Genomic DNA, 22,293 nt, shown 5'->3' with positions numbered 1-22,293 from the left:
TAAATGACAATATTTTTATTTGGAATTTGGGAGAAATGTTATCCGTAGTTTACAGAATAAAAAAAAAAAAAAAACAATTTTCATTTTAATCAAACATATACCTATAAATAGCTATTTATTTTGTTCCTAACCCTAACCTTATTTACAGAATGTAGGTGTGCTGGATTAGTGCTTAATATAAAACTAGCTCATTTGAAAGTGGATTTTCTGTTTTTACAGCTCTGTTTGAACCAGTTTAACAATTTTAATGCTTAAATTAATGTTTTAATTTTTATATAGCTACTTTATAAAACTAATTTATAAAACAACATGCTAAAATACAAGTTATGAGGGGGATTCAGGTAGTCCATTGCTGCCACTATGATCAGGAGATCGCTGTCTCGAATCCTGGGCATGCAGCTTGCCATTAGCTTTATATTGGCCTTGCCCTCTCTGGCTGGGTAGATGGAGCTCTTTCCCCTCATCACTCCTAGGGTGATGTTGATCAGCACAAGGCGTCTGTGAGCTGATGTCTCAGAACCGAGTTGTTGCGCTTTCCTCCCAAAACACTGTGATGCTACTCTGCAATGCTACATCAGCAGCAGTTTAAAAAGAGGCAGTGATTGGCTTTACAAGTGTCAAAGGAAGCGTGTGATAGTCTTCACAATCCTTGGTTTGAGTTATAAAATTTTTGTTGCGTTATCAGAATTTTAACATTGAAATATTTACAGTCATGTGCCCACAATAAGAAAAATGAATGTATGTAATTCAATTCTGAATTTGACATCGATATTCAGAAAGGGATTAAAAACTGTTATAAAAACTTAAGAAGAAATTGATCAAACTGTACAATGGAAACTCTTCTTTAATATAATTATCTACATATGTCTTCAATTCCAAACTGGACCACTTTTGTTTGTGCTATTAAAATCAAACTGTAGGAGAAGAAACAATGGCGGTAAAAATGGACAAAAGCAGTGAGAGCTATACTCAAGGTAGCAAGGTATCGGATGTCATAAAAATATAATGTGATGTCTCTAACTCAAGCTTACTTAGAACACTTTGTCACAACTGCATAATGTTTCTAAGAGGAAAAGAATATGCTTAAAAATGATGCTTAAAGAAAGAAACCAAGAATGCAAACTAAGAATGCTCACTAAAAAAATGACATTGAGGTCAAACACATTCACGATGATGAGGCCAGCTGTCAAACACCACAACTCTTGAACTTGATATTTCCTGTGATGCTGGTGAAGATGAAACCGAAACTTGTAAACATGTGAAGCATTGCTCTTTTGTGCATGCACATCTGTTTAGAAGCATGAACTATTCAGATAAATATAGGAAATGCACTGCATATAAATTAAATTAAAACGATGAAAAGTGTAGACAACCCAAAATAAACATAAGATTAAAGTATTTAAATATTAGAAATGTATGACATATAGATACATAATGTACATCTGCATAAATATACATACCTTTAGGTAGCAGCATAAATACCTATAAATCAAGTGACTTGTGAAGTCATGTACATATTGTAAGGGTAGACATCAGTGCTTAGTTGGCAAATGGCTCAAAGTTACTTAAAATTGACCAAAGTTTATCATGTTAGGAGTTCATCAGTCTAATGGCTTGGGGGAAAAAACTGTTACAGAACCTGGTGGTCCTGCCCCGAATACTCCTTTTTTTTACCAGAATATCTTTTACCAGAAGCTTTCTTTTACCTGCTCTGTGAATGTAGCCGTATGTAGCCGTATTCATCAATCAGAGCAGCACTAAACAAACAATGTAGAGCAGTCTTAAGCAAAATTAAGAGAAATAGGAGATGTAAAAATATTTCAGTGCATGCATTCTTACCTTTTTAAGCCACACAAAATACTTGTAAAAATCAATGTCGCTCTCCATGACTTAAGGCCATGTTCCTTGTGTGCTTCTCTCCTGAGATACCAGAACAATGACTGTCTTCGGGAACTGGAATTAAATGCAGAACTACACTAAACAATAGAGAGAACCTAGTCTACTTCCCCTCAATTCTCTCTCTCTCTCTCTCTTTCTTTCTCTCTCTCTTTTAAACAGCAGTGAGTCTGTGTCGATCTCTCTCCATATGGAGGCTGCTTTAGGGTTCTCAAATGAGCATCTGGTTTGGAGCAGCGACTCTGTAGTCAGGCTTCAGACTGAGCTTGGAGCTCCTATACCAGCAGCTGTACTCTTTCCACTCTTTCTTCCTACATCCCTCCCTCCCTCCTCCCTTTCTTCTTCTACTTCTCCCTTATTCCCCTCCCACTAATCACTTCAGCTCCTTTTTTCATCTCCTACATTAATTCCACTCCTTTTCTTACACCCCTCGAGCCACTCACGTCCTATTATTACTCATGTACACTCGTCCTCTACCTCGACACTCGTCCGTCTGTTCTGATTAGCTCTCATTAGTGAGTACGAGTCTGAGCTGAGCGCCGTATCTGCTTTGAATGGCTTTGTTTGGTCAGCACGTGTTGCTCGACAGGAGAAGGCGGTAGAAAGAAAGAAAAAAAGAAGAGAAAGAATGAGAAAATCAATGCAATTAAATGAAAAGTGAGTGGATGAGAAAGAAAGGAGATTTGTAAAGGAGGGATAATGGGAAGACATAAGCAAGAAAGCAGAGGAAAGGAGGGAAGAAAGAAAGTAAAGATGAAAGATGGATGGATGGATGTATAGAAAGATGGATGTAGGACTGAATGTAGTGAAGTAATGAGGTAAAGCGATCAAGCAAAGGCGGGGTTTGGCGGATTGTGCGTTTGGGCTTGGGGTTGGGGTTGGGGTTGGAGGCCCCCTTTTTTCCTTTTTTCACCCGCTGTCTCTCATTACTGCTGGGTGGGCTGCTAACCCAGTGGAAGCTCCCAGTGGAACCCCTTCCCACCTCCCCCATCCCTGCTCAGAGGCCCCCGCATGGTACAGTCTACTGCACTTGAGGTACAGGGCTCATGTATGAGCTCCAAAGCACGGTAGAAACACTGTAGATGGAGCATGACCGGCTTTAACTCACACCGCAGACCTATTATGTGGTTATTAATCTTGAAAACATACACAGTATGTCTTTAATCTCGATTTGCCAAATTTGTAACTAGCCTAGTCAGGGAAAAAGATACAATAAATATGTAAAAATAAAGTATGTAGGCCTTTATGGTACCAATCAAACAATTGGACACACCTCTTCTCATTCAGTGTGTTGTCTTTCATTTTCGGATTTTTTACGTCGTAAATTTAGTATTAAAGGCTATATTGAAAGTCACCTTCCACTAAAATCCCCTTTTCTTGTTCTTTCTTGCTTCTTTTTCTTGTGGGCTGAGCCACTCTCCCCGCGGCATTGATAACATTTATTTCGCTATGTCTTTACAATTAAGGCTGTATCTCTGAAAACATTTTGTCCTTTAAGTTTTAGAGCTGTAAAATTGACTGTGGGCGAAGGCAGGTCACGTTCTCTGCTGCTGTGCTGTTAGCCAATCAGAGACGATATGTTCGCATGTATGAATATTCATGAGCAAGAGCCAAAATACTGTCTTTCTTCAGAGACCACTAATCTAGTGAACTAAAGCAGGGCTATACAGAAACACTGGAACAATTGTTTTCACAAAAAAATACCATCTCAGTTTCTTTTTTATTTTATTTTTAAATTAATTAAACTAAAATGTAGCACAAAACGTAGCCAGTCAAATTATTCTCAAATTACATATATTTTTTTTTAGTTTTGCCAATGGATTTTTTGCAGTGTATTAATAGTCTCTTAACAGCACAATGCTGCTTTTATTGAATTGGCAGTAATAAGGATGGCGTGTCCTGGCCGATGTCTCTGAGTTTTATTTGTAGCTCCGCCCCCTAGTTACTTTTGCCCAGGTGTTCCCAGTTTCCTTTCCCACCTTGTGTCTGTATTTATAGTTCTGTGTTTCCTGTTTTCTTTTGTCGGTTCTTGTACATTGTTTGCATCTGTTCCGGTTGTGTTTCTTTTTCTATCTGTACCAGTACTTCTGGTTTATTGTTTGTATGTTTTCTGTTTAAATAAATATTACATGCGTTTGCGTCCACTCTACACGCCCTTCCCTGCTGCATCCTGGAACGCTCTTCCTCCTCACATACGCGGGTTGGACTTCATTACCCAGTTTAAAACTGCTCTTAAAACGCATCTCTTCAAGACGGCTTACTCATTGTGATTGTTGTATTTAAGTTATTTTAATTTTTATTTTTATTCAATTGCTACTTGTTTTGCTTTTCTGCTTTAAATATGTACTGTTTGATCTATGTACTGTATGTACACCGGATCTCTTAGATGTAAGGTGACCTTGAGTGTCTTGAAAGGCTTATTGTTCTTATTATTACCTACTTCTATATTTTAACATTGAACATGGCTCACCCAAACAGATTTTGTAATATATTATAGTATACATCAATTAGTTTAACAGAGATTAGTGCAGAACAACAGTACCCACCAGGCTTTTGTCCAGCCACAGCAGTAGAGTGTGTGCTGTGGTGGAGGGAACTTGTCTCCTCAGAGCCTCCTTATCCTCCTGACCCTCCAAAGCTCCTTTCAGCTCCTCAGCCAACTGAAGAACCTTCACCGAGGGGCAGAACTGCACAGGGGCCACCGGGACCAGAGCACGACTCGCTTCATCCACTGGTACCACAGCCTTAGAGCCTGGAACACAGTGTGTATCCAATAAAAATAATGAGATGAACTTCAGATGTGTACATCATTTCCACATTAGCTCTGTGTTGATGTTATATGTGTAGTTTTAATCTGTGAGGAAATTACATCCACATTTAAATCTAATGCATCACTTTTGTTATTTCCAGAGCAGATGGAGATTTGGCAGCAGACTGGGATTTTCCACTCGCTTTCATTCGAGTTCATTGATGTGCACATGAAAAGTACTTGTCCATGTTCAGAGTTAGTACATGCTTGCTTATATACAGTATGTTAACATCTTACATCTTAGAGCTTAAACATCCGTGAGATCCCATTAAAGACCAACTGCTCCATTCATCACTAAGGGTGAGAACATGTTTCTTTTATCAGTGGATTTTCCACTCTGGTTAATTACGTCAGAGACGGCCACACATATTGAAGCCCATGTTGGGTTAACTGGTGTTAATGTTCTGCTTTCATCTGTAAGGAAACCCTACTCTTAAGCAATATACTCATCTACACTCATCGTCAAAAGGAATTAACCTACAGGAATTAAAGAACATTTTTTTGATGCCAGATCACATTATTACACTTTATTACAAACACTTTGCCAGCCAAGCCCGTTGCAACAAGGCAAGCAAACCAATGAATTGCCTAGGCCCTATTGAACATAACGACAATCTGTGTGAGCATCCCTTTAAATTCTGTGCAATGAAGGAAAGTACAGCAACACTGTGAATTAATGATGAATTAACCTGAATTAATGGTGAAAGCAGTTTAAAAAATGGGCAGATTCTTAATTAAAAGGCTACAGCAACTGGATTGAGTGTTATGTGCACGACATGGAAGGTAGCTAGGTTATTTCCTTTGTTTGCTGTATTGAAAACTCATGTATTAGCTAACTTGCTAGTTACTAACTAACTTAGTGACCGTAGAAAAACATCCTGTAGTTTGACTAGCTACAGTCCTGCTTACATGCTTCACTGAACTATCTGTCCAGACACATAACGTGGGCACAGCATCCTTCTTCAAGTTTCACATTTCAACCAGTGTATTAAAGACACACTCTTTTATAAAGTGTTCTGAACTTACTTTTATGTCCACGTTAATCTGTAATATCAAATCAGACGTAAAATCAATGTTAACATGAACGTTAAATGCCAAATACACTCCAGTTAAGTGTACACTCTTGTAGGACCAGATTCTTTGCCATGGTAGGATATTAACTATCTAGCCAGCTAAGCAGGCTACTCTAAAGAGCTTGACTAACGTTACCTCCCCCCAATTCGTTTTGGCATTAAACCGAGTTAACCAAGTCATAGCCGGAGACCTGAGTTCAGTTTGCTTGCTGTCTCTCTGCTAACATTCATCTGACTAGACTGGCTGGCTGGGTAATAATAATATGAATACCCTTAGCTAGCTAGCTATCAGAGTAACATACATCTTAAACTGAAATGGCAATCTCTACTGATTTTGTGAATCTATTCACAGTGAAGTATGGGATCTTTGGGGAAACTATGAAGGATTTGATTTCTATTGGTGAGGCAGCATTGCAAGTTTATAGCAGGGCTACATACAGAAACACTGGGACAATTTGTTTCACAAAAAAACAGCACACTTCAGACTACAACTGGGCATTTTAAAATGAATGAAAAACAATGGAATGAGACCCTTAAAACCTATACAGGAACACAGTGCAGAATTATACAGTAAACAAGTAGCCACATTTATCTTTGAGGACAGATCTGCACACTCTTGGTATTTTAATCTCGGTGTCTTCATGAGGTAGAGCCACCTGGAATAGACTTCTCAGCGCCTTAAAGGAGTTCCTGGAAGTGCTGAACAAAAGTTGCTGCTTTTCCTGATCAGGGGATTTTGGAGGATAAACACTTTTTTAACTGTTTACTATGTCATTCTAGATGTGTTTCTTTATTGTTTTCATGTCTCTAATATTAATCTACAACATACAGTACAGGCCAAAAGTTTGGACACACCTTCTCATTTAATGTGTTTTCTTTATTTCTTTACCTGGCCTCCACAGTCACCGGACCTGAACCCAATCCAGATGGTTTGGGGTGAGCTGGACCACAGAGTGAAGGCAAAGGGGCCACCGTTTCAAGTGACCACCTCTTGAAGCTCACTGAGAGAATGCCACGAGCGTGCAAAGCATTTTGAAGGAACTAGAATATAAAACATGTTTTCAATTTTTTTTATTAAGTACATAAAACTCCACATGTGTTCATAGATTTGATGCCTTCAGTCAGAATCTACAATGTAAATAGTCATGAAAATAAAGAAAACACATTGAATGAAAAGGTGTGCCCAAAACTTTGACTAGTAATATATCTTTGATATACTGTATATGGTCAGTTTTATGGACAGGGATTAGGTCTAGTCGTAGACTATATTTTCCTCTCAGTGGAAAATTTCCATTCAAAATTCTTTGCAGTCCAAGACTAGGCTTAATCCCTGTCTGAAAACTGACCCATAGGGTATTTTTAAACCTCAACATAGAACAACCACAGTATATCCACCAGATGGCACTCTCCCTCCATTCCTTTAAACAGCTGAACTGGACTGGAGCCCGCCCAGTTTACACACAAGCCACTTTAAAGAGCTGCTCTGGGGGACCACCCTCAAAACAAACAGCCCTCCATATTTAAAATAGTGGCTCCACATCTGACTGCGCTCGCAAAGACACTTCAAAGATGAACCATCACAGAAAAAAAAAACTATATTTTACTATTTTTGCTATTCTGTAATTATTATGCTGTAGTATTATGATTTGCCCACATCTATTAACAGAGTGACGTAAAGCATTAAAATATATTAAATGCGATGGGTGGAAAATCATTTTAAAGAAGAATAAGTCAAATTTCCAACTTTACTAGAACTTTATGAATTAAATCCATATTGTAGGTTCATTATTTTTCTTGAACTGTTATTGCACTGAACATTTAAAAACATTTAAACTGAAGTTTTAGTTTCAGTCCTAGATTTACCTGTATCAGCCAGTTTGATTAAGTCTCTTATTAAGGCAAGTGATCAGAAGGTAAACCTATAAAAGGACAATAATAAACTGATAAACTACAGAATTTATTTACATATTTAAGACTATTAAAAGTGAAAATTGAAGAACTGTATATTCCTACATAAAGGACAAAATAACAAACAATATAACTTCACTTTTCTAACATTTCTCACAGGAGGATTTAGGCAGATTACTGTTTTTTTTTTTTTTTTTTTTTGATTGGTCTGCCATGGCTTTTTAAATATTTATAGAATTTTTTTTTGACAAATTCTGTTTTGCTAAATTTTGCATATATTTAAAAGAAAAAAAATGATTGGTAATGTACAAGCGAATAATATATATATATATATATATATTAAAAAGTTTTTATATTTCAGTAATTCAGTTAAAAATGTGAAACTCATATATGATAAAGATGTATTACACACAGAGTGATCTATTTAAGCGTTTATTTATTTTATTGTTGACGATTATGGCTTACAGCCAATGAAAACCCAAAATTAAGTATCTCAGAAAATTAGAATAATATATAAGACATATTAGTACTTTTCACTTCGGACTTGATAATAAAACACAGTGGATCAACACCAACAGATGACAGACATGTCTCTCCAAACCATCACTGATCATCAGTAAATTTTACATTTTATTAGTAAATCAAGGGAGCAGAGTCTGGAGGAAGAGTGGACAGACACACAGTCCAAGCTGCTTGAGGTCTAGTGTGAAGGTTCACCAATCAGTGATGTTTTGGAGAGACAAGTCATCTGCTGGTGTTGATCCACTGTGTTTTATTATCAAGTCTAAAGTCAGTGCAGTTTTGTTTTCCCAGAAAATCTTACAGCACTTCATGATTCCCTCTGCTGACAACTTTTGTGAAGAGGTAGATTTCATTTTCCAGCAGCACTTTGCACACTGCCCACACTGCCAAATGTACCAATTGGTCTTATATAATATTCTTAATTTCTGCGACACTCATTTTTATGGTTTTCATTAAATAAATGCCTAAAATAGATCACTGTATATAATCTATATAATATACGAGTTTCACATTTTGAACAGAATTTCTGAATTAAAGTAACTTTTCAATTATATTAATTTTTTTGCACAGTGTTGATTTAACCCAGTAAACATAATGGGATAAAAAAAGCAACATTAAAAAATACTACAACCATGAATGTCTTTTTAAAAATATTCACGAAATAAGACAAAATCTTTCTTAGAAAATTGTTTTTGAATCCACATCCAGGACCAGGATTGCAACCCTGACCCCTGCAAGCACAATTTACAGTATCACCACCTTAATCACATTCACCATCAGTCACACTCTGACCACATGACTGCTGTTCAGCAGATGTTTTCTGGGTGGTGGTCGTTCTCAACACAGCCGGGAGATGCAGTGAGATGGTACCAGTGCATCAAAGCACAGCATCCTGAGTTTTTTACGTCACTGTCAGGCTGAGAGGAGGTTCATGCTCCAGAAATATCCAGCCGAGAGCAGCTCTGTGGTGAGACTGTTGACCACTGATGAAGGGTTACAGAATGACAAGGACAAATTGTGTGTTTCAAATATAGTGTCAGGTTTCAGAGTGTGTTATTTGAGTTCATGTAAAGAAAAAGTAACAATAAATAACTAGTTAAGGACCTGCTTTTAGTGTGAACTGCATTTTCTGTGTGCTTTAGTAACCAAACAAAGTGTGCACTGAAAAAAATAGCAGTCGGCATCCATTTGTTGATTCAGTGATATATTTTGTAGAAAGGAGACAAAGGAGACAGAGCTACTGGAACAGGCAGCCTGTTCCTCCAAAAACGTAAAAGGACACTTGAATATTTCTCTCTAAGGATGAATTTTAGTTTGTGAAGGTGTAAGAGACCAATATAAATATAAGGCTGGAGACCTGTAATCTTCAAAAGAAACATAATTTAACAATAGCTGATAGAACAATAGAACCACTTGAGCAAGATATTAATTTAACATATTTTTGTCCAGCATTACAACACAGAGTTAAATTCATAAATGCCAATTAAAACATTACTGTGCAAAACTGAAGCATCATGTTAACCATGTTAATCATCTTCCCTGGGCTTTAAGACATCTGGGTTGAACCATTACACAGTGGAGATAAATATTGTGATCAAACAAATCAATATTCCAATCTTTTTTCAAAGTAATGGATGGTGACTGTTTGCTTCATACCAAAAATCAAAAGGACCATCCAGGCTGTTATCAGCTATCACCACCAGCCTTGTGAGAAAAAGAGGTAGCTCGGACACAAGTACCCCAGCCACCAGCACCCCAAACCAATCAGAAAAATGGTGTAAATAGTTCGTTTTTTATGCTGTATGTGTTTGATGATTGCTTTTATATGTGAAAGCAAGTATTTTCTAAAGAATTTAAAACAGACTTGTATACAGTGTAGTTAACATTTACTAATGAACTGTGATTTGTTTTATGTGTATGGCTGTTGACTGTTGTATCAAGTAAAGTGGCAACTTCTATGTAATAATAAAAAAAAATACAGAATTAAATTTTAGACATTTATTACACATTTGTATGCTATTCTATTCATAGCCTACTACTGATGTGAAGCTAAGACTCTGGTAAATCAATTTGAAGTGCCAAAAGAGTTCATCCACACACGTAAAATATATATCTTTACAAGATATATGAAGAAATTTAAAATTGGATTCCATTTTTTAAGGTTTAGGACCAGATTAACTCTTTAAACTTCCTGCAGATCACACACTTCCTCAATATTGAGACAGCTGAGACTGTTCTGAGTATTTTGATATAAAATCAAATACGTGGGTATTATGTTTCATGCAAGTGCATTTAAAGGCAAAATTAAGAAAATCCAAAATATCCAAAAATCGAGATAATGCCCGTAGACTTCAGAAATTAAGGCTTAGGTGTTTGCAGGAAGAACCAAACCAAATAACACATGAAACATTTCATCACTTGGTTTTCTTGACTTTAAAGTGTCTTTTTAGTTCTGTTTACTTTGTAAACTTATTTTGAAAACATATAGCATGCCAGGATTTATGCAGAAATGTGTGAAAATTAACAATAATTGCAAATATTTCACTAGAAACACTTTAAAATAAGACTACCTTTATAAAGGGGTTACAAATGGTTTACAATTAGTTTATTAATGGTTACTAATTAAGTTGTAAATGCCTTAAAAATTATTAATAATCAGTTATAACACTAACACTATATAGACGGCTGTGGGTTCACTATTTGGCAAACAACAGGTCATTGTTGCTTTTTCTTCATATGTGTTATTACTGATTATTAATGATTTTAAGGCATTTACAACCTAATTAGTAACCATTAATAAACTAATTGTAAACCAATTATAAACCCTTTATAAAGGTAGTCTTATTTTAAAGTGGTACCATTTCATTTTTACAGATGTTTCAATACAACAGAATTCAACTCAGTCAAACTCAAACTTTACATTTTTAAAGCTTTGCAAGGACTAAAAAAAGCACATCAAAGCATCCCACCATTTTCTTACTAAGGATGCTTTGATTTCCATTGGTTTAAATAAAAAAAAAGAAAAGAAAAGAAAAGAAAAAGTCTGCTGGTACATAAAGAGAAGATGGCTGGATGCCTCCGAGGCTCAGACCCCGTTAGAGAGAGAGAGAGAGAGATGTCAGAGGTAATGTCTGAAAAATGCTGTAGACACTGCTCTCTCACCAGACCCTGCCCTCACTCAGCGACTGCTCTGCTCTATTATATAACAGAGGAAGAAAAGATCCGCAACACCACGTCGCACAAAATCCAACCACACCGCTCACAACTGCACGACTGTCACGAAGATGAGTCAGCCAAATACTTCTGTACTGTCCTGACCTCAGAGTGAAGTGCATTCACATCTCAGCGGGACTGCATAACACACATCCCTTCAGCAGAGTGAGGAATTTCACCCGCGAACCTTTAGGCAATTACTTAGAGGTGGAAACTTTTTACAGTGTAAAAGCATCATTTTTAGTATGACATTAAGACAGTGGTGTGCAGTAAAGCCCTTCTTACCCTTCAGAGATCATTACATAATATTTAACAGGGAAATATATATTATAGTTATTGTAAACTATAAGCATATATTTTATAAATTAACCCTTAGAACCCTACGGACAGATGTCCTGTCCAAAATCGCACCTTGTGTTCTCAGCTTAATTACTTAGAAATCCCTTCACACATAAACATAATCCATATATGGTTAGAAAGGAACTTACTCTTCCCCAATCAATATTATTTACCTTTAGTGCTTCAAACATATTTATATGATGTTTCAAACCAAATAATATCAGTAAATAAAGACTCAAAAGTGTCCACAGAAAAAGTGTGAAACTACCTGCTTTACTCAAACTAAAGTTAGGTATGGTGTGCGCACTACTTTATATAGTATTTATTTTACTTGCACATTTTTACTAAGTAGTTATTTTGCACTAAACATTTTTATTTATTTAGACTAAAAAGTTTACATTTTTGTTTATAGTTTTCTTTGTGTGTCCTGATCAAAATACTGAAAGGCATAGGCTGCTCTGAGTGTCAGGTTTTTAGTATCTACATGTATCCTAGAGGTGTGATTATTGATTATCAAGAAAAATAACTCCGTCTGATGCTGTTTCTCCATGTATTTTGTCAAAGTATTAATAAGCCATGTAATGAACTATCATCCATATTCGTATGCTTTCAACTCATAAACACTCTAGTCTAACCATTTTTGAAACAATATCTTATGTGTGAATATATTTAAAGTCTATACATTCAAAAATAAGTGAAAAAAAAAACAGGCGCTTGGTAAAATTGTGTCCAAAACATGACCAGTTCCAAGAAAATATAACAATTCTTTTCTTTTACATTTTAAATAATTATATTTTTGAGCAGCTGTATGTCTTCTGGAGTAAATGAGATCAGGCTATGTGACTGTCTGATATAATTACTGTGTTATAAGACAAAAACAGCCTAGGGTTCTAAGGGTTAACTAAAATAAAAAAACAGCAACTTATTCAAAACATTACTCTGTGTTTTTTCAGTTGCTACAGGATTCTTATCTGACTGACAGCAGTACAAACCAATCAAAACTGCTTTTTGAAATGGCCTTTGCCCCCATGTGTCTGTTTGACCCTTCTACTGATTTTGTGAAGGGTGTAGTAAGGGTAAGTCTATGAGCAAAGTTGTCAGACAATCTATCCAATCAGATTCATGATTTTCACTACGGGGGCGGGGCCATGGCTGTCTAACCCCTTCTCAGCAGCGTTTGGTTAGTCATAAAATAACGCGCATGCTGGCTTAGTTCAATAGTTAGCTCACTATAATGGAATTGTGACTGTAAATAAGACAGATATTGTGTCATATCTAATTAAAAGCCTTATAAGACCACCACTGCATTAAGACCACCTGCCTAATATTTATTAGATACTCCTTGTGCAACCAAAACAGCTCTGATCCTTAGAGTCATTGACTTATCAAGGCATGTGAAGGTGCCATGTGGTATCTTATCTGGCACCAAGACTAATTTTAGAATCAGATCCTTTAAGTCCTGTAAGAACTTGTGAGATGGGACCCCCATGAACATCAGTGAGCCTCCTGCACTCAAGATTAGAGGTGTAAAAATGTAGTCTGTGTAGCATGCTTTTATTTTGTTCCTTGTCCTTTCTCCAAACCATCACTGATCATCAGTTAATGTTACATTTTGTTTGTAAATCGAGGGAGCAGAGTCTGGAGGAAGAGTGGAGAGACACACAGTCCAAACTGCTTGAGGTCTAGTGTGAAGTTTCCACCAATCAGTGATGGTTTGGAGAGACATGTCATCTGCTGGTGTTGATCCACTGTGTTTTATTATCAAGTCTAAAGTCAGTGCAGTTTTTTCTCAGAAAATCTTACAGCTCTTCATGCTTCCCTCTGCTGACAACATAGAGATGTGGTTTTCATTTTCCAGCAGGACTTGTCACACTGCCCACACTTTCAAAAGCACCAATTGGTCTTATGTAATATTCTAATTTTCTGAGACCCTTATTTTTGGGTTTTCATTGACTGTAAGCCGTAATCATCAACAATAAAATAAATAAACGCTTAAAATAGATCACTCTGTGTGTAATAGATCTATATAATATGTGATTTTCACATTTTAAACTGAATTATTGAAATTAAGTAACTTTTAAATTATATTCAAACTTTTTGAGATGCATTAGTGTATAGCCCCTTTGTTTCAGTTTATTCCGTGTTCTGTTTGCTAAAGTACGTTTTAAGTTTTAAAGTTTAAGGTTTGTTGTTTATTTTTATCAAATAAATGAATTCCATTTACATCCCCCCTCTCATACTTGCTGTAACCCTGACACTCTTGTCATGATTTAGTTCAATTCAAAAATGATCCTGGATTTACAATATTTAAAACTAAATTTGAATGACAAAAAATAAAAAATTGGATTTGTATTTCTAAAGTGCAAAAAGAGCGCAAATACGGACTTTGAACAAATCCTCTTTGTATAAATACTTGTATATGAACTATTTAATATTTTATTTTATGTACTGTTTTAAGGTGTGCTGTTTAGTTTCATACCTAATCACCAACCATTCTGTGGTAACACACAAACTTTAGTTCTTTTTCCACCTGTGACACCACAGACTGGAGTGAAACGCTTGCAGTAAAAAAAATTGGAGTGGCTTTAATAATCAGGACTGAACCAATAAATGTATTCAAAGTACAGGAAAAGGTAAAAACCGGAGCAAAAACATCAAGGTAAACTATCAAAGGGGACTGGACAATAAACAAAAGCCTAAAACAGCTCAAACACAGAAATAGACAATCAGAGAAATAACGCTCGGCTATGCAGCTAAAACAACAGAGGCAATACTTTGTGAAGGACAGACAAAACAGACCAGTATATATACATGTGAAAACAGCTGAAAGGAATCAAAACTCAGGTGAGGCTGATCTGTCAATCTGGTGCTGTTTGGCTGGCTGAGACACACTGAGAAGTCCATTCTGGGAAGTGGAGTTTGTGAATGTGGAAAAGGCTAAAGGAATTGGAAGGCAAGACAGCAAAATAAACTAAAACTGGCCATCACAAAAAATAAATAAAATAAAGCAGCAAGAGAAAGACTTACTCTCTCCCCAGTGACCACCACCAGATAATTGTGTTATCGCACACAACATACGAACATGACCTCAATCATTTTTGCTGACCTCAATATAGGCCATTGTGTTTACTTTAGAGTAGAGAGCTCATTAGCATCAATGACTTTTAATGTCACCTATGCTTAAAAACAGTGTTTTATTTATGTAGGATATTTATATTTATAAATTCCTGAATATGAAGAATGTCTGAATATTTCTAATATTAAAAAATGTTATCTTAATAATTCTTTGTTATGTTATAATGCATGTTAGTGTGCAACTTTGACCTGGCAGCGTCACAACCCATTAGAGATGGTACTTTGGTTGTGATAAGCTGAGCTGACATCAAGTGGCTCTTGAGTAGAATGCTTCGTGCACCTCCAGAGCTGAAGGGCAAACTCTACCTGAAAGAAACAGCGGCTGAAAATGAACTATTTTAATGATGTTTGACTTTCTAAACCATTCAAATATCCAAAAACTGTTTTACACCTGATCCATAGATGATTCAGACCAACAGCACCTATTCTGATTAAACCAAATTCAAGCCAATTATCTGGACAGTTGATTCCGCTTAAAACATTTTCAGACCTAAATTATGTTCAAGTGGTGGAAAAATATAAGAATGATGTTTTCTGTCTGTAAGGCACACAAAATAATCCTACTATCCTAATATAAAATGTAAATTAAAACTAAAATATTTATTTCTAATCATGATAAAAAAGTATAATAAATCAGAGAATTAATAAAAACAAGCTTGTATTACTTTGCCTCATTTATTCTGTAGTGCTGACATTGTTGACTTTTTTCTTCAGTGCAGTGTTTTTCAAGCTTAGCTGTTTTTTATTGGCTGGTTTGCCTGATTCTCTGTCCTATGATCACATTTCTGTAAATTTGCATGTGACAATACCAGTTATAAAAAGCGCTATACAAATAAATTTTATTTGATTTGATTATTTTCTGATAAACATCCAAAATACCCTCCCACATCCTAACCTTTTCAAATTTGAGATGAGGGTAAAGTCAGCAAAGATCAGGGAGTTTAGTTCTCCTTTAAACATACTGTAAATCTATTGATATCATGCCCAATGGTTCTAGGTGAAAGTTACTGGGGTATAAAGCTCTCCCAGCATTGAGCTGTAAAGCAATAGAAAAACTTGTGTTTTCTGGATTGATGGTATACTGTTCAATACTTTTGGTGGGATTGTTGGTATCATTCAACACCCTGACCTGATTTTTTGTTGTTGCTGAATGCAGTCAAATCCAACCAGAGCAATTATCCAAAATGTTGATGAAACCTTCCCTAGTGGAGAATAGACGATACAACTCTAGTAAAAGTAGGGTAAAACACTTTTTGAAAAGTTTCAGACAAAACAACAAATTCCTTTCAGACAAAACAATAAACTGCAGATGTCCCTGTCTTTACAACATTATAGTGCATATAGTTGTTGAATTGATAAACTGAAACTCAGTTAATTAGATTAAAATAACTATTTTTCTTTTAGCTTTTTCTAAAAACATGAACCCTGGTTCAGACCCTCCCACCATGTCCCTTACCATGCTGGATACATCAATAAAAACGATCCCTCACAGATATAAAAAGCAATATTTATAAGTGAAGTGCAAATCTTACCAGCTATAATATCATCCATTTGCTCCAAGGCTGCCTCCAGCATGGAACTGGCATCTGAAGCCATGGTGATGAGCTACCTCGCTCGCTTCGCTGCTCCGCTTCACACTGAAACACAATCAGAAAAATCCATGCAGCAATCAGAGAGCACCTCACTTCAAAGTCAAGTTCAGAACCAGAAGAAAATAGTTTCTGGATCCACCCAGAGAAAAACAACAGCGGGGCCTGCTCTGATTGTGTGTATTCACAGTGACTGTGTTGCAGTGCATTCACATTGGTAGTGGTTTTGGTTTAAGGCTTTCCTTTCATTTTGCGGCAGCCACTCCCGCTGTTGTTCGTATTTTGGGCCGGCAGCAGTGGAAAAAAGGGGCGGGCTGAGTATAAAAAGTTATTTGCATAATCAATTGTATTTCAACTTGACTGCAGAAAAAATTGTGGTTGTTCTAAATAGAAAGACAGGAATGGATGTTGAGGCTGCACCCTTAGACTTACTACTGTATGTCTAATATGTGATTGGTGTAATGGGTGTACTGTAGTGGATAACAACACCAAACCCCTTAGTATGCAGTTACGTAAAAAAAGGAGATATGTGGTCTGATTAACCATTAGAACCCTAGTCTTTTTTGGTTTATTTTTTCTCAGTTTTTTTGTCAGTTCCTCCTTCAGGTCTTATAACACAGTATATCAGACAGTCACATGTCATGAACTCTTTTACTCCAGAAGTCATATGGCTGCTCAAAAATATAATCATTCAAAATACAAAAAGTAGCAGAACTTGGCATCATGTGATGTGCTTAGAGACCCAAGAGTGTAAATGTAATGTAATTGTAATTGTAAATACAACTGATTATGTGTTTTGAGCAAATAAATAGAGACATATTGGAAGAATAAAACAAGGAACTTTGACAGAGATTTTAATTTTTTAGGTATGTTTCCCAATGGGTTTCTTTTAGATGCTTTACTGCACTGGGATGTCATTGCTATTTTTAGAAAGAGTAAGTTCCGCCCTTTACAATATATGGATTATGTTTATGTGTGAAGGGATTCCTGAGTAATTAAGCTGAGAACATAAGGTGTGATTTTGCACGTAAAATCCGTCCGTAAGGTTCTAAAGGTTAATCACTGGGTTTTGCCACAAGAAGTCATGGAAGTGCTTCCCTCACTGCCCTATCAAAAGGTTCTCAGAGACTACTTTAGCGTAGTGCACCTAATGGTGAGAGATTGTAGAATGGTAGACATGCCTCTACAACTCTACACTCTAAGGGCCGTATCTTACACCCTGTGTTGTTAAAATAGTATTGGAGTTTAGGAATAAATCTACGCTGATGGGCCTGGTGGTCTGGAAGTGAGGTGTGTTCAGGTAAATTTCTACCATGTTTCTTTTTTAGTGGTTGAAAACACAGGTGCGCCACTGATTGAAGTGAACCTAGATAACAGTCAATCGTCAGAGTCCATTCTTATAGGTACACCCTCACTTATTAAACAAACACACACAGATGCTCTGCAGAGCACAAACCTAACTTTTTCCCCAACAATAAAACAGTTTCTCCAAACACTCTTCAGACTGGGTGACACGGGGCATAATTTGCCCCAATAAATCGCCTTTTCCAACGTTATCCAGCTCAAAGTAGCTCCACACCTATTCATCAAAGATAAGTACTTTTTATCATGTTTTACGACACAGTGATACAAGGGAGACTACCATCTCAGCAATGTGTGTTGCCTTTCATGGCAAGGCTTCCAACTGGCACTTCTCAGGAGGATAATTCTCACCCACATACAGAAAGAGGTTCCCAGGAAAGTCTTTACCAGATTGCAACACTTCCTTATTTTTACTACCTGCTTGGTTACCAGATTTATCACCAATCAAGCATGTATGGGACCAGCTGGGATGCCAGCTTTGGGAACCTATGATTGTACAGGATCTACAGGCCCAGCTGGAACAACTTTGGGCACATGTGCTGCAGGATACCATATAGAACATGTATACTTCCATGCTCAACTACATCTAATCTTGTATCCAGGATAGAGGAGCCCTACATGGTACTAGAGTCCCCTTTCACATGTTTTATGTTATTCTAATATTGTAATCATTTACATATATTACCATTACATTCACACATATACAATTGTTATATCTAAATTATTATGAATATATTAATACATTTAATGACCATACCAACAAGGAGAAGAGCATGGGGCTGGTCAAGTGAAGGGAATTAGACCTAAATGAGGAGGTGTACACATAAACATACACACACACACACTTACGCAAAACACACACCACGTGGACATGCACGGATACACACACACACACACACACACACTGTGAGTCTGAAATGTCAGCTTCAGCTACAGCAGCAGTAATCAGTCTGGCAACACAGATTACACAGCCCTGCTGGTGACAGCGTCTGACAGCTATTACTGCAAATAGTGTGTGAAACACCTGACATCATAGCTGTCTCAATCATTAGCATCACTGCACACACTGAGGACACACACACACACACACACACACGGAAACATCAAACACAAAATATCAGACCTACAACACAGGAGGGCAGAGGAATGCAGCAATAGTGCCTCACACACAAAAGCTTATAATGCAATATAATTTGGTGCAGTATATTGATGAGTGTTTTGCTGAAACGTAGTGTATATTTCTATTATGTGGGACTATTTATATAAATATGACTGTAACAAGACATAAAATCACACTAAAAATATTTCTCATAATTTGTTTACAACATGTATTTTTTCTTCTTCATATTTTGGAACATACAGCTCCGGAAAAAAACACTTCAGTTTCTGAATCAGTTCCTCTAATTTTGCTATTTATAGGTATATGTTTGAGCAAAATGAACATTGTTGTTTTATTCTAAGATGCAGTCCTTTTAGACCTCAAATAATTCCAAACAAAAAACAAGTTCATATTCATAAAGTTTTAAGAGTTCAGTAATCAATATTTAGAGGAATAACTCTGTTTTTTAATTACAGTTTTCATGCATCTTGTCATGTTCTCCTCCACCAGTTTTACACAATGCTTTTGGATAACTTTATGCCTTTACTCCTGGTGCAAAAAAATACAAGCAGCAGAAGTTCATCTTTGTTTGATGGCTTGTGATCATTTATCTTCCTCTTGATTATATTTCAGAGGTTTTCAATTTGGTAAAATCCAAGAAACTTATCATTTTTAAGTGGTTTCATATGTATATGAGCTGCCAAATAGAAATTAGTTAAGATACTTTAGTAGAAAGTATGTGATATCTATTAAATGATCATGTCATATATTATAGTAATATAACTATATCCATAAAGTATAGTACAATATCTAATATTCTGTGCATCAGTACAGGGGTGTATAAAAATATAAATGTATAAATTTGCAAGAAGCATCTTTACTGTTTCATCATTTACTAAATTTGTTTATAAGCAATGTCATATCAGATAAAATTGGCTATGTTTCATTATATTCTCCAATGTGTTAAAATTATTAGAAAATAAATGGAAATGCTGCTATAAAACATTCTTTAGCAAAATACTAAAAATATACAAAATGCAATCCATAATATTCAATATGCTCAATAATAATATAGGCTGCTGTGAAAATGTACATATATTAATATTTAGAAATATATTGGTACATAATACATAGTATTTTCAGGTATATTATAGTATATTTTGGCTGCATAAAACAAAGTTGTTGGTTGTGTGTAAACATGTACAGCAGCATGTGAGCTCACTACAGCTTTGCAAAAAAAAAAGTGAGAAAGTGTCTCACACAGCACTTTTACACTGCTGAAATAATGTTGTTAGACTGCTCCTTTAATTATGATGCTCTACAATATAATTTACTCAAGACTCTGTTGCTCTGTTTAGTGTTATCCCTTCAGACACCCAACAAATTTCACACAAACAGAATCAATATTTTTTTTTTTATTAAATTGCATACCAATCACAAATCACATATCATATCAGCTGTGATTTGATGATATTATAATTTTGTTTTATTCTGCATGAGACAAAGTGTTTAAAATATATTGTCTATACCATAAAAGGTGAGTAGAGCAGATGCTCTTTAGTTTCCAAAAATGCAAAACAAACCCATAAAACAATGTTCTAAGGAAATAATTATAATATAACCGATGCAAATCACCCCTTACTTACTGTAGTTGTAGAAACTCCTCGAGTCTCTGAAGGCCGTTGCTACATCAGCTCACTGTGGATAAGGCCAGAGCAATTAGCCTGACCCTCCTCCTGTAGGACCACCAGCACACGGACACTGCTGATCTAAAGCCTTTCACTTCAATCAGCCGAATAGATTACAATAAATTACACCGTTTTAATGACTCCTCCCATTCCCACAACCAGAACAGAGAAATATACAAACAGAAGCACAGCAGATCCACCAGTGGTACCCTGTTCCTCACGTTCTCCAGACCCTGCTTCCCTCCACACTCATCCCACAGACTGAAGCATGCTCCCCTGCTCTACTGCAGTTCTGATCAGACCTTCTGAGAAGATCAGCGAGCAGCTAATGAATCAGGCTATTAATACGGTTATGCAGTTACAGAAATCCTGAGGAGCATCAGTAGATGATCGTGACTCATCAGGCTCTCCCGGTGAGTATTAGCATATTAGCATATCACTGCCGGGCACAGATAGATGCGCTCCAGTCTCTTGATGTTTTAATGATAGTTCAGCAATTAAACTCCAGCTCCTCAGGCAGAGACAGACCACCACCCTCACTCACACTCACTAACACCATCTGCAGCACCAGCCCTCAGAGAGAGAGAGAGAGAGAGAGAGAGAGAGAGAGAGAGAGAGAGAGAGAGAGAGAGAGAGAGAGAGAGAGAGAAAAGGAAAAAAAAGTATGAAATATAAATGTTAAAAATAATTAGAGAAAGTGAGACATGAAAAGAGACATGGTTGAGAAATTGAGAAATAGAGAGTGAAAATGAGTAAAAAAAAAGAGGAACAGACAAATAAAAAAGAGAGAGGACAAAGAGTAAGTGGAAGAGATGGAGGGAAAGAGTGAGGGAGGAGGACATCAAGAAAACAGAAAGAGAGAGGAAACTAGTCAGGAGGTGCATGAGGTAGAGAAGAAGGAGGTGTAATGTTAAGAAAAAAAGTGAAAAAGAGTGAAAACAAGAAAGATGAAGAGAGTCATAGTGAGAGAGAGAGAGAGAGAGAGAGAGAGAAAGAGAGAGAGACTGAAAGACATAGAGGATAAGAAAGGAAAAAGAAAATGAGAATAATGAAAAAAGAGAAAGGAATAGTGTGGAGCGCATAAAGAAAGAAATAAACAACAGAGATAGAGATAAAAGAAAAGAGAATGAAATAGAGTGAAATAGAGAAGTAAAAGAGATTTTTACCTAAACAGAAAAAGAAAGAGAGATGAAAAGAGGGATGTGCGAGAGAGAGAGAGAGAAAGAGAAATTTAAGGGTTCAAAAGACAGAAAAAAACATGAATAAGTACAGGAAAGAAAATGAGAGAGAGAGAGAGAGAGAGAGAGAAGAAAGAGAAACAGAAGAGAGGTTGCACTGTATAGTAAGTGTCTCTTTAATAACAGTGTAGTTACACAATAATAATCATGTAACAACAGAGTGTTATTACAGTGTTAAAGATTAATTACAGATTAAGTACAGGTTATGTATTTGTTAACATGTCTTTTTTAAATACTAAAAAAACATTTTTCAGATTTTATTATGTGAAGATATTGAACAACCTATTTAGCTATAAAGAAGAAGAAGAAGAAGAAGAAGAAGAAGAAGAAGAAGAAAATAATGAAATATACAAATAAATACCCTAGTTAGTTCAGTTCTGAACTAGTGTTAATATTCTCAGCTTGAGTTCCATAAAACAACC

The 22,293-nt window shown here is 36.2% G+C and overlaps 1 protein-coding gene across 10 annotated transcripts in view; it reads right to left on the bottom strand.

Annotated features, from left to right (window-relative positions):
* ppfibp2a (PPFIA binding protein 2a) overlaps nt 1-16,507 on the bottom strand; it is a 58,492-nt gene extending 41,985 nt beyond the window's left edge. For 5 of the 10 annotated variants that reach the window (XM_049483531.1, XM_049483532.1, XM_049483537.1 and 2 more), the window contains exons 1-2: nt 16,428-16,506; nt 4,443-4,648 (exon numbers count right to left, since the gene is read on the bottom strand). In XM_049483531.1, the coding sequence (XP_049339488.1) occupies nt 4,443-4,648; nt 16,428-16,491 (270 nt within the window). In that variant the 5' untranslated portion in view covers nt 16,492-16,506. Of the gene's footprint in view, nt 1-1,839; nt 2,176-4,442; nt 4,649-16,427 lie in introns of those variants that run through there. The other 5 variants (XM_049483533.1, XM_049483536.1, XM_049483539.1 and 2 more) reach the window with 3 other exon arrangements.
* Nucleotides 16,508-22,293: the final 5,786 nt, after the last annotated feature.

This window comes from Astyanax mexicanus, chromosome 9 (assembly GCF_023375975.1).
Source record: "Astyanax mexicanus isolate ESR-SI-001 chromosome 9, AstMex3_surface, whole genome shotgun sequence".
In the NCBI taxonomy this organism is placed as follows: Eukaryota; Metazoa; Chordata; class Actinopteri; order Characiformes; family Acestrorhamphidae; genus Astyanax; species Astyanax mexicanus.
Note: the sequence above shows the minus strand (reverse complement) of the source record. Positions and strands in the feature narration are given on the sequence as shown.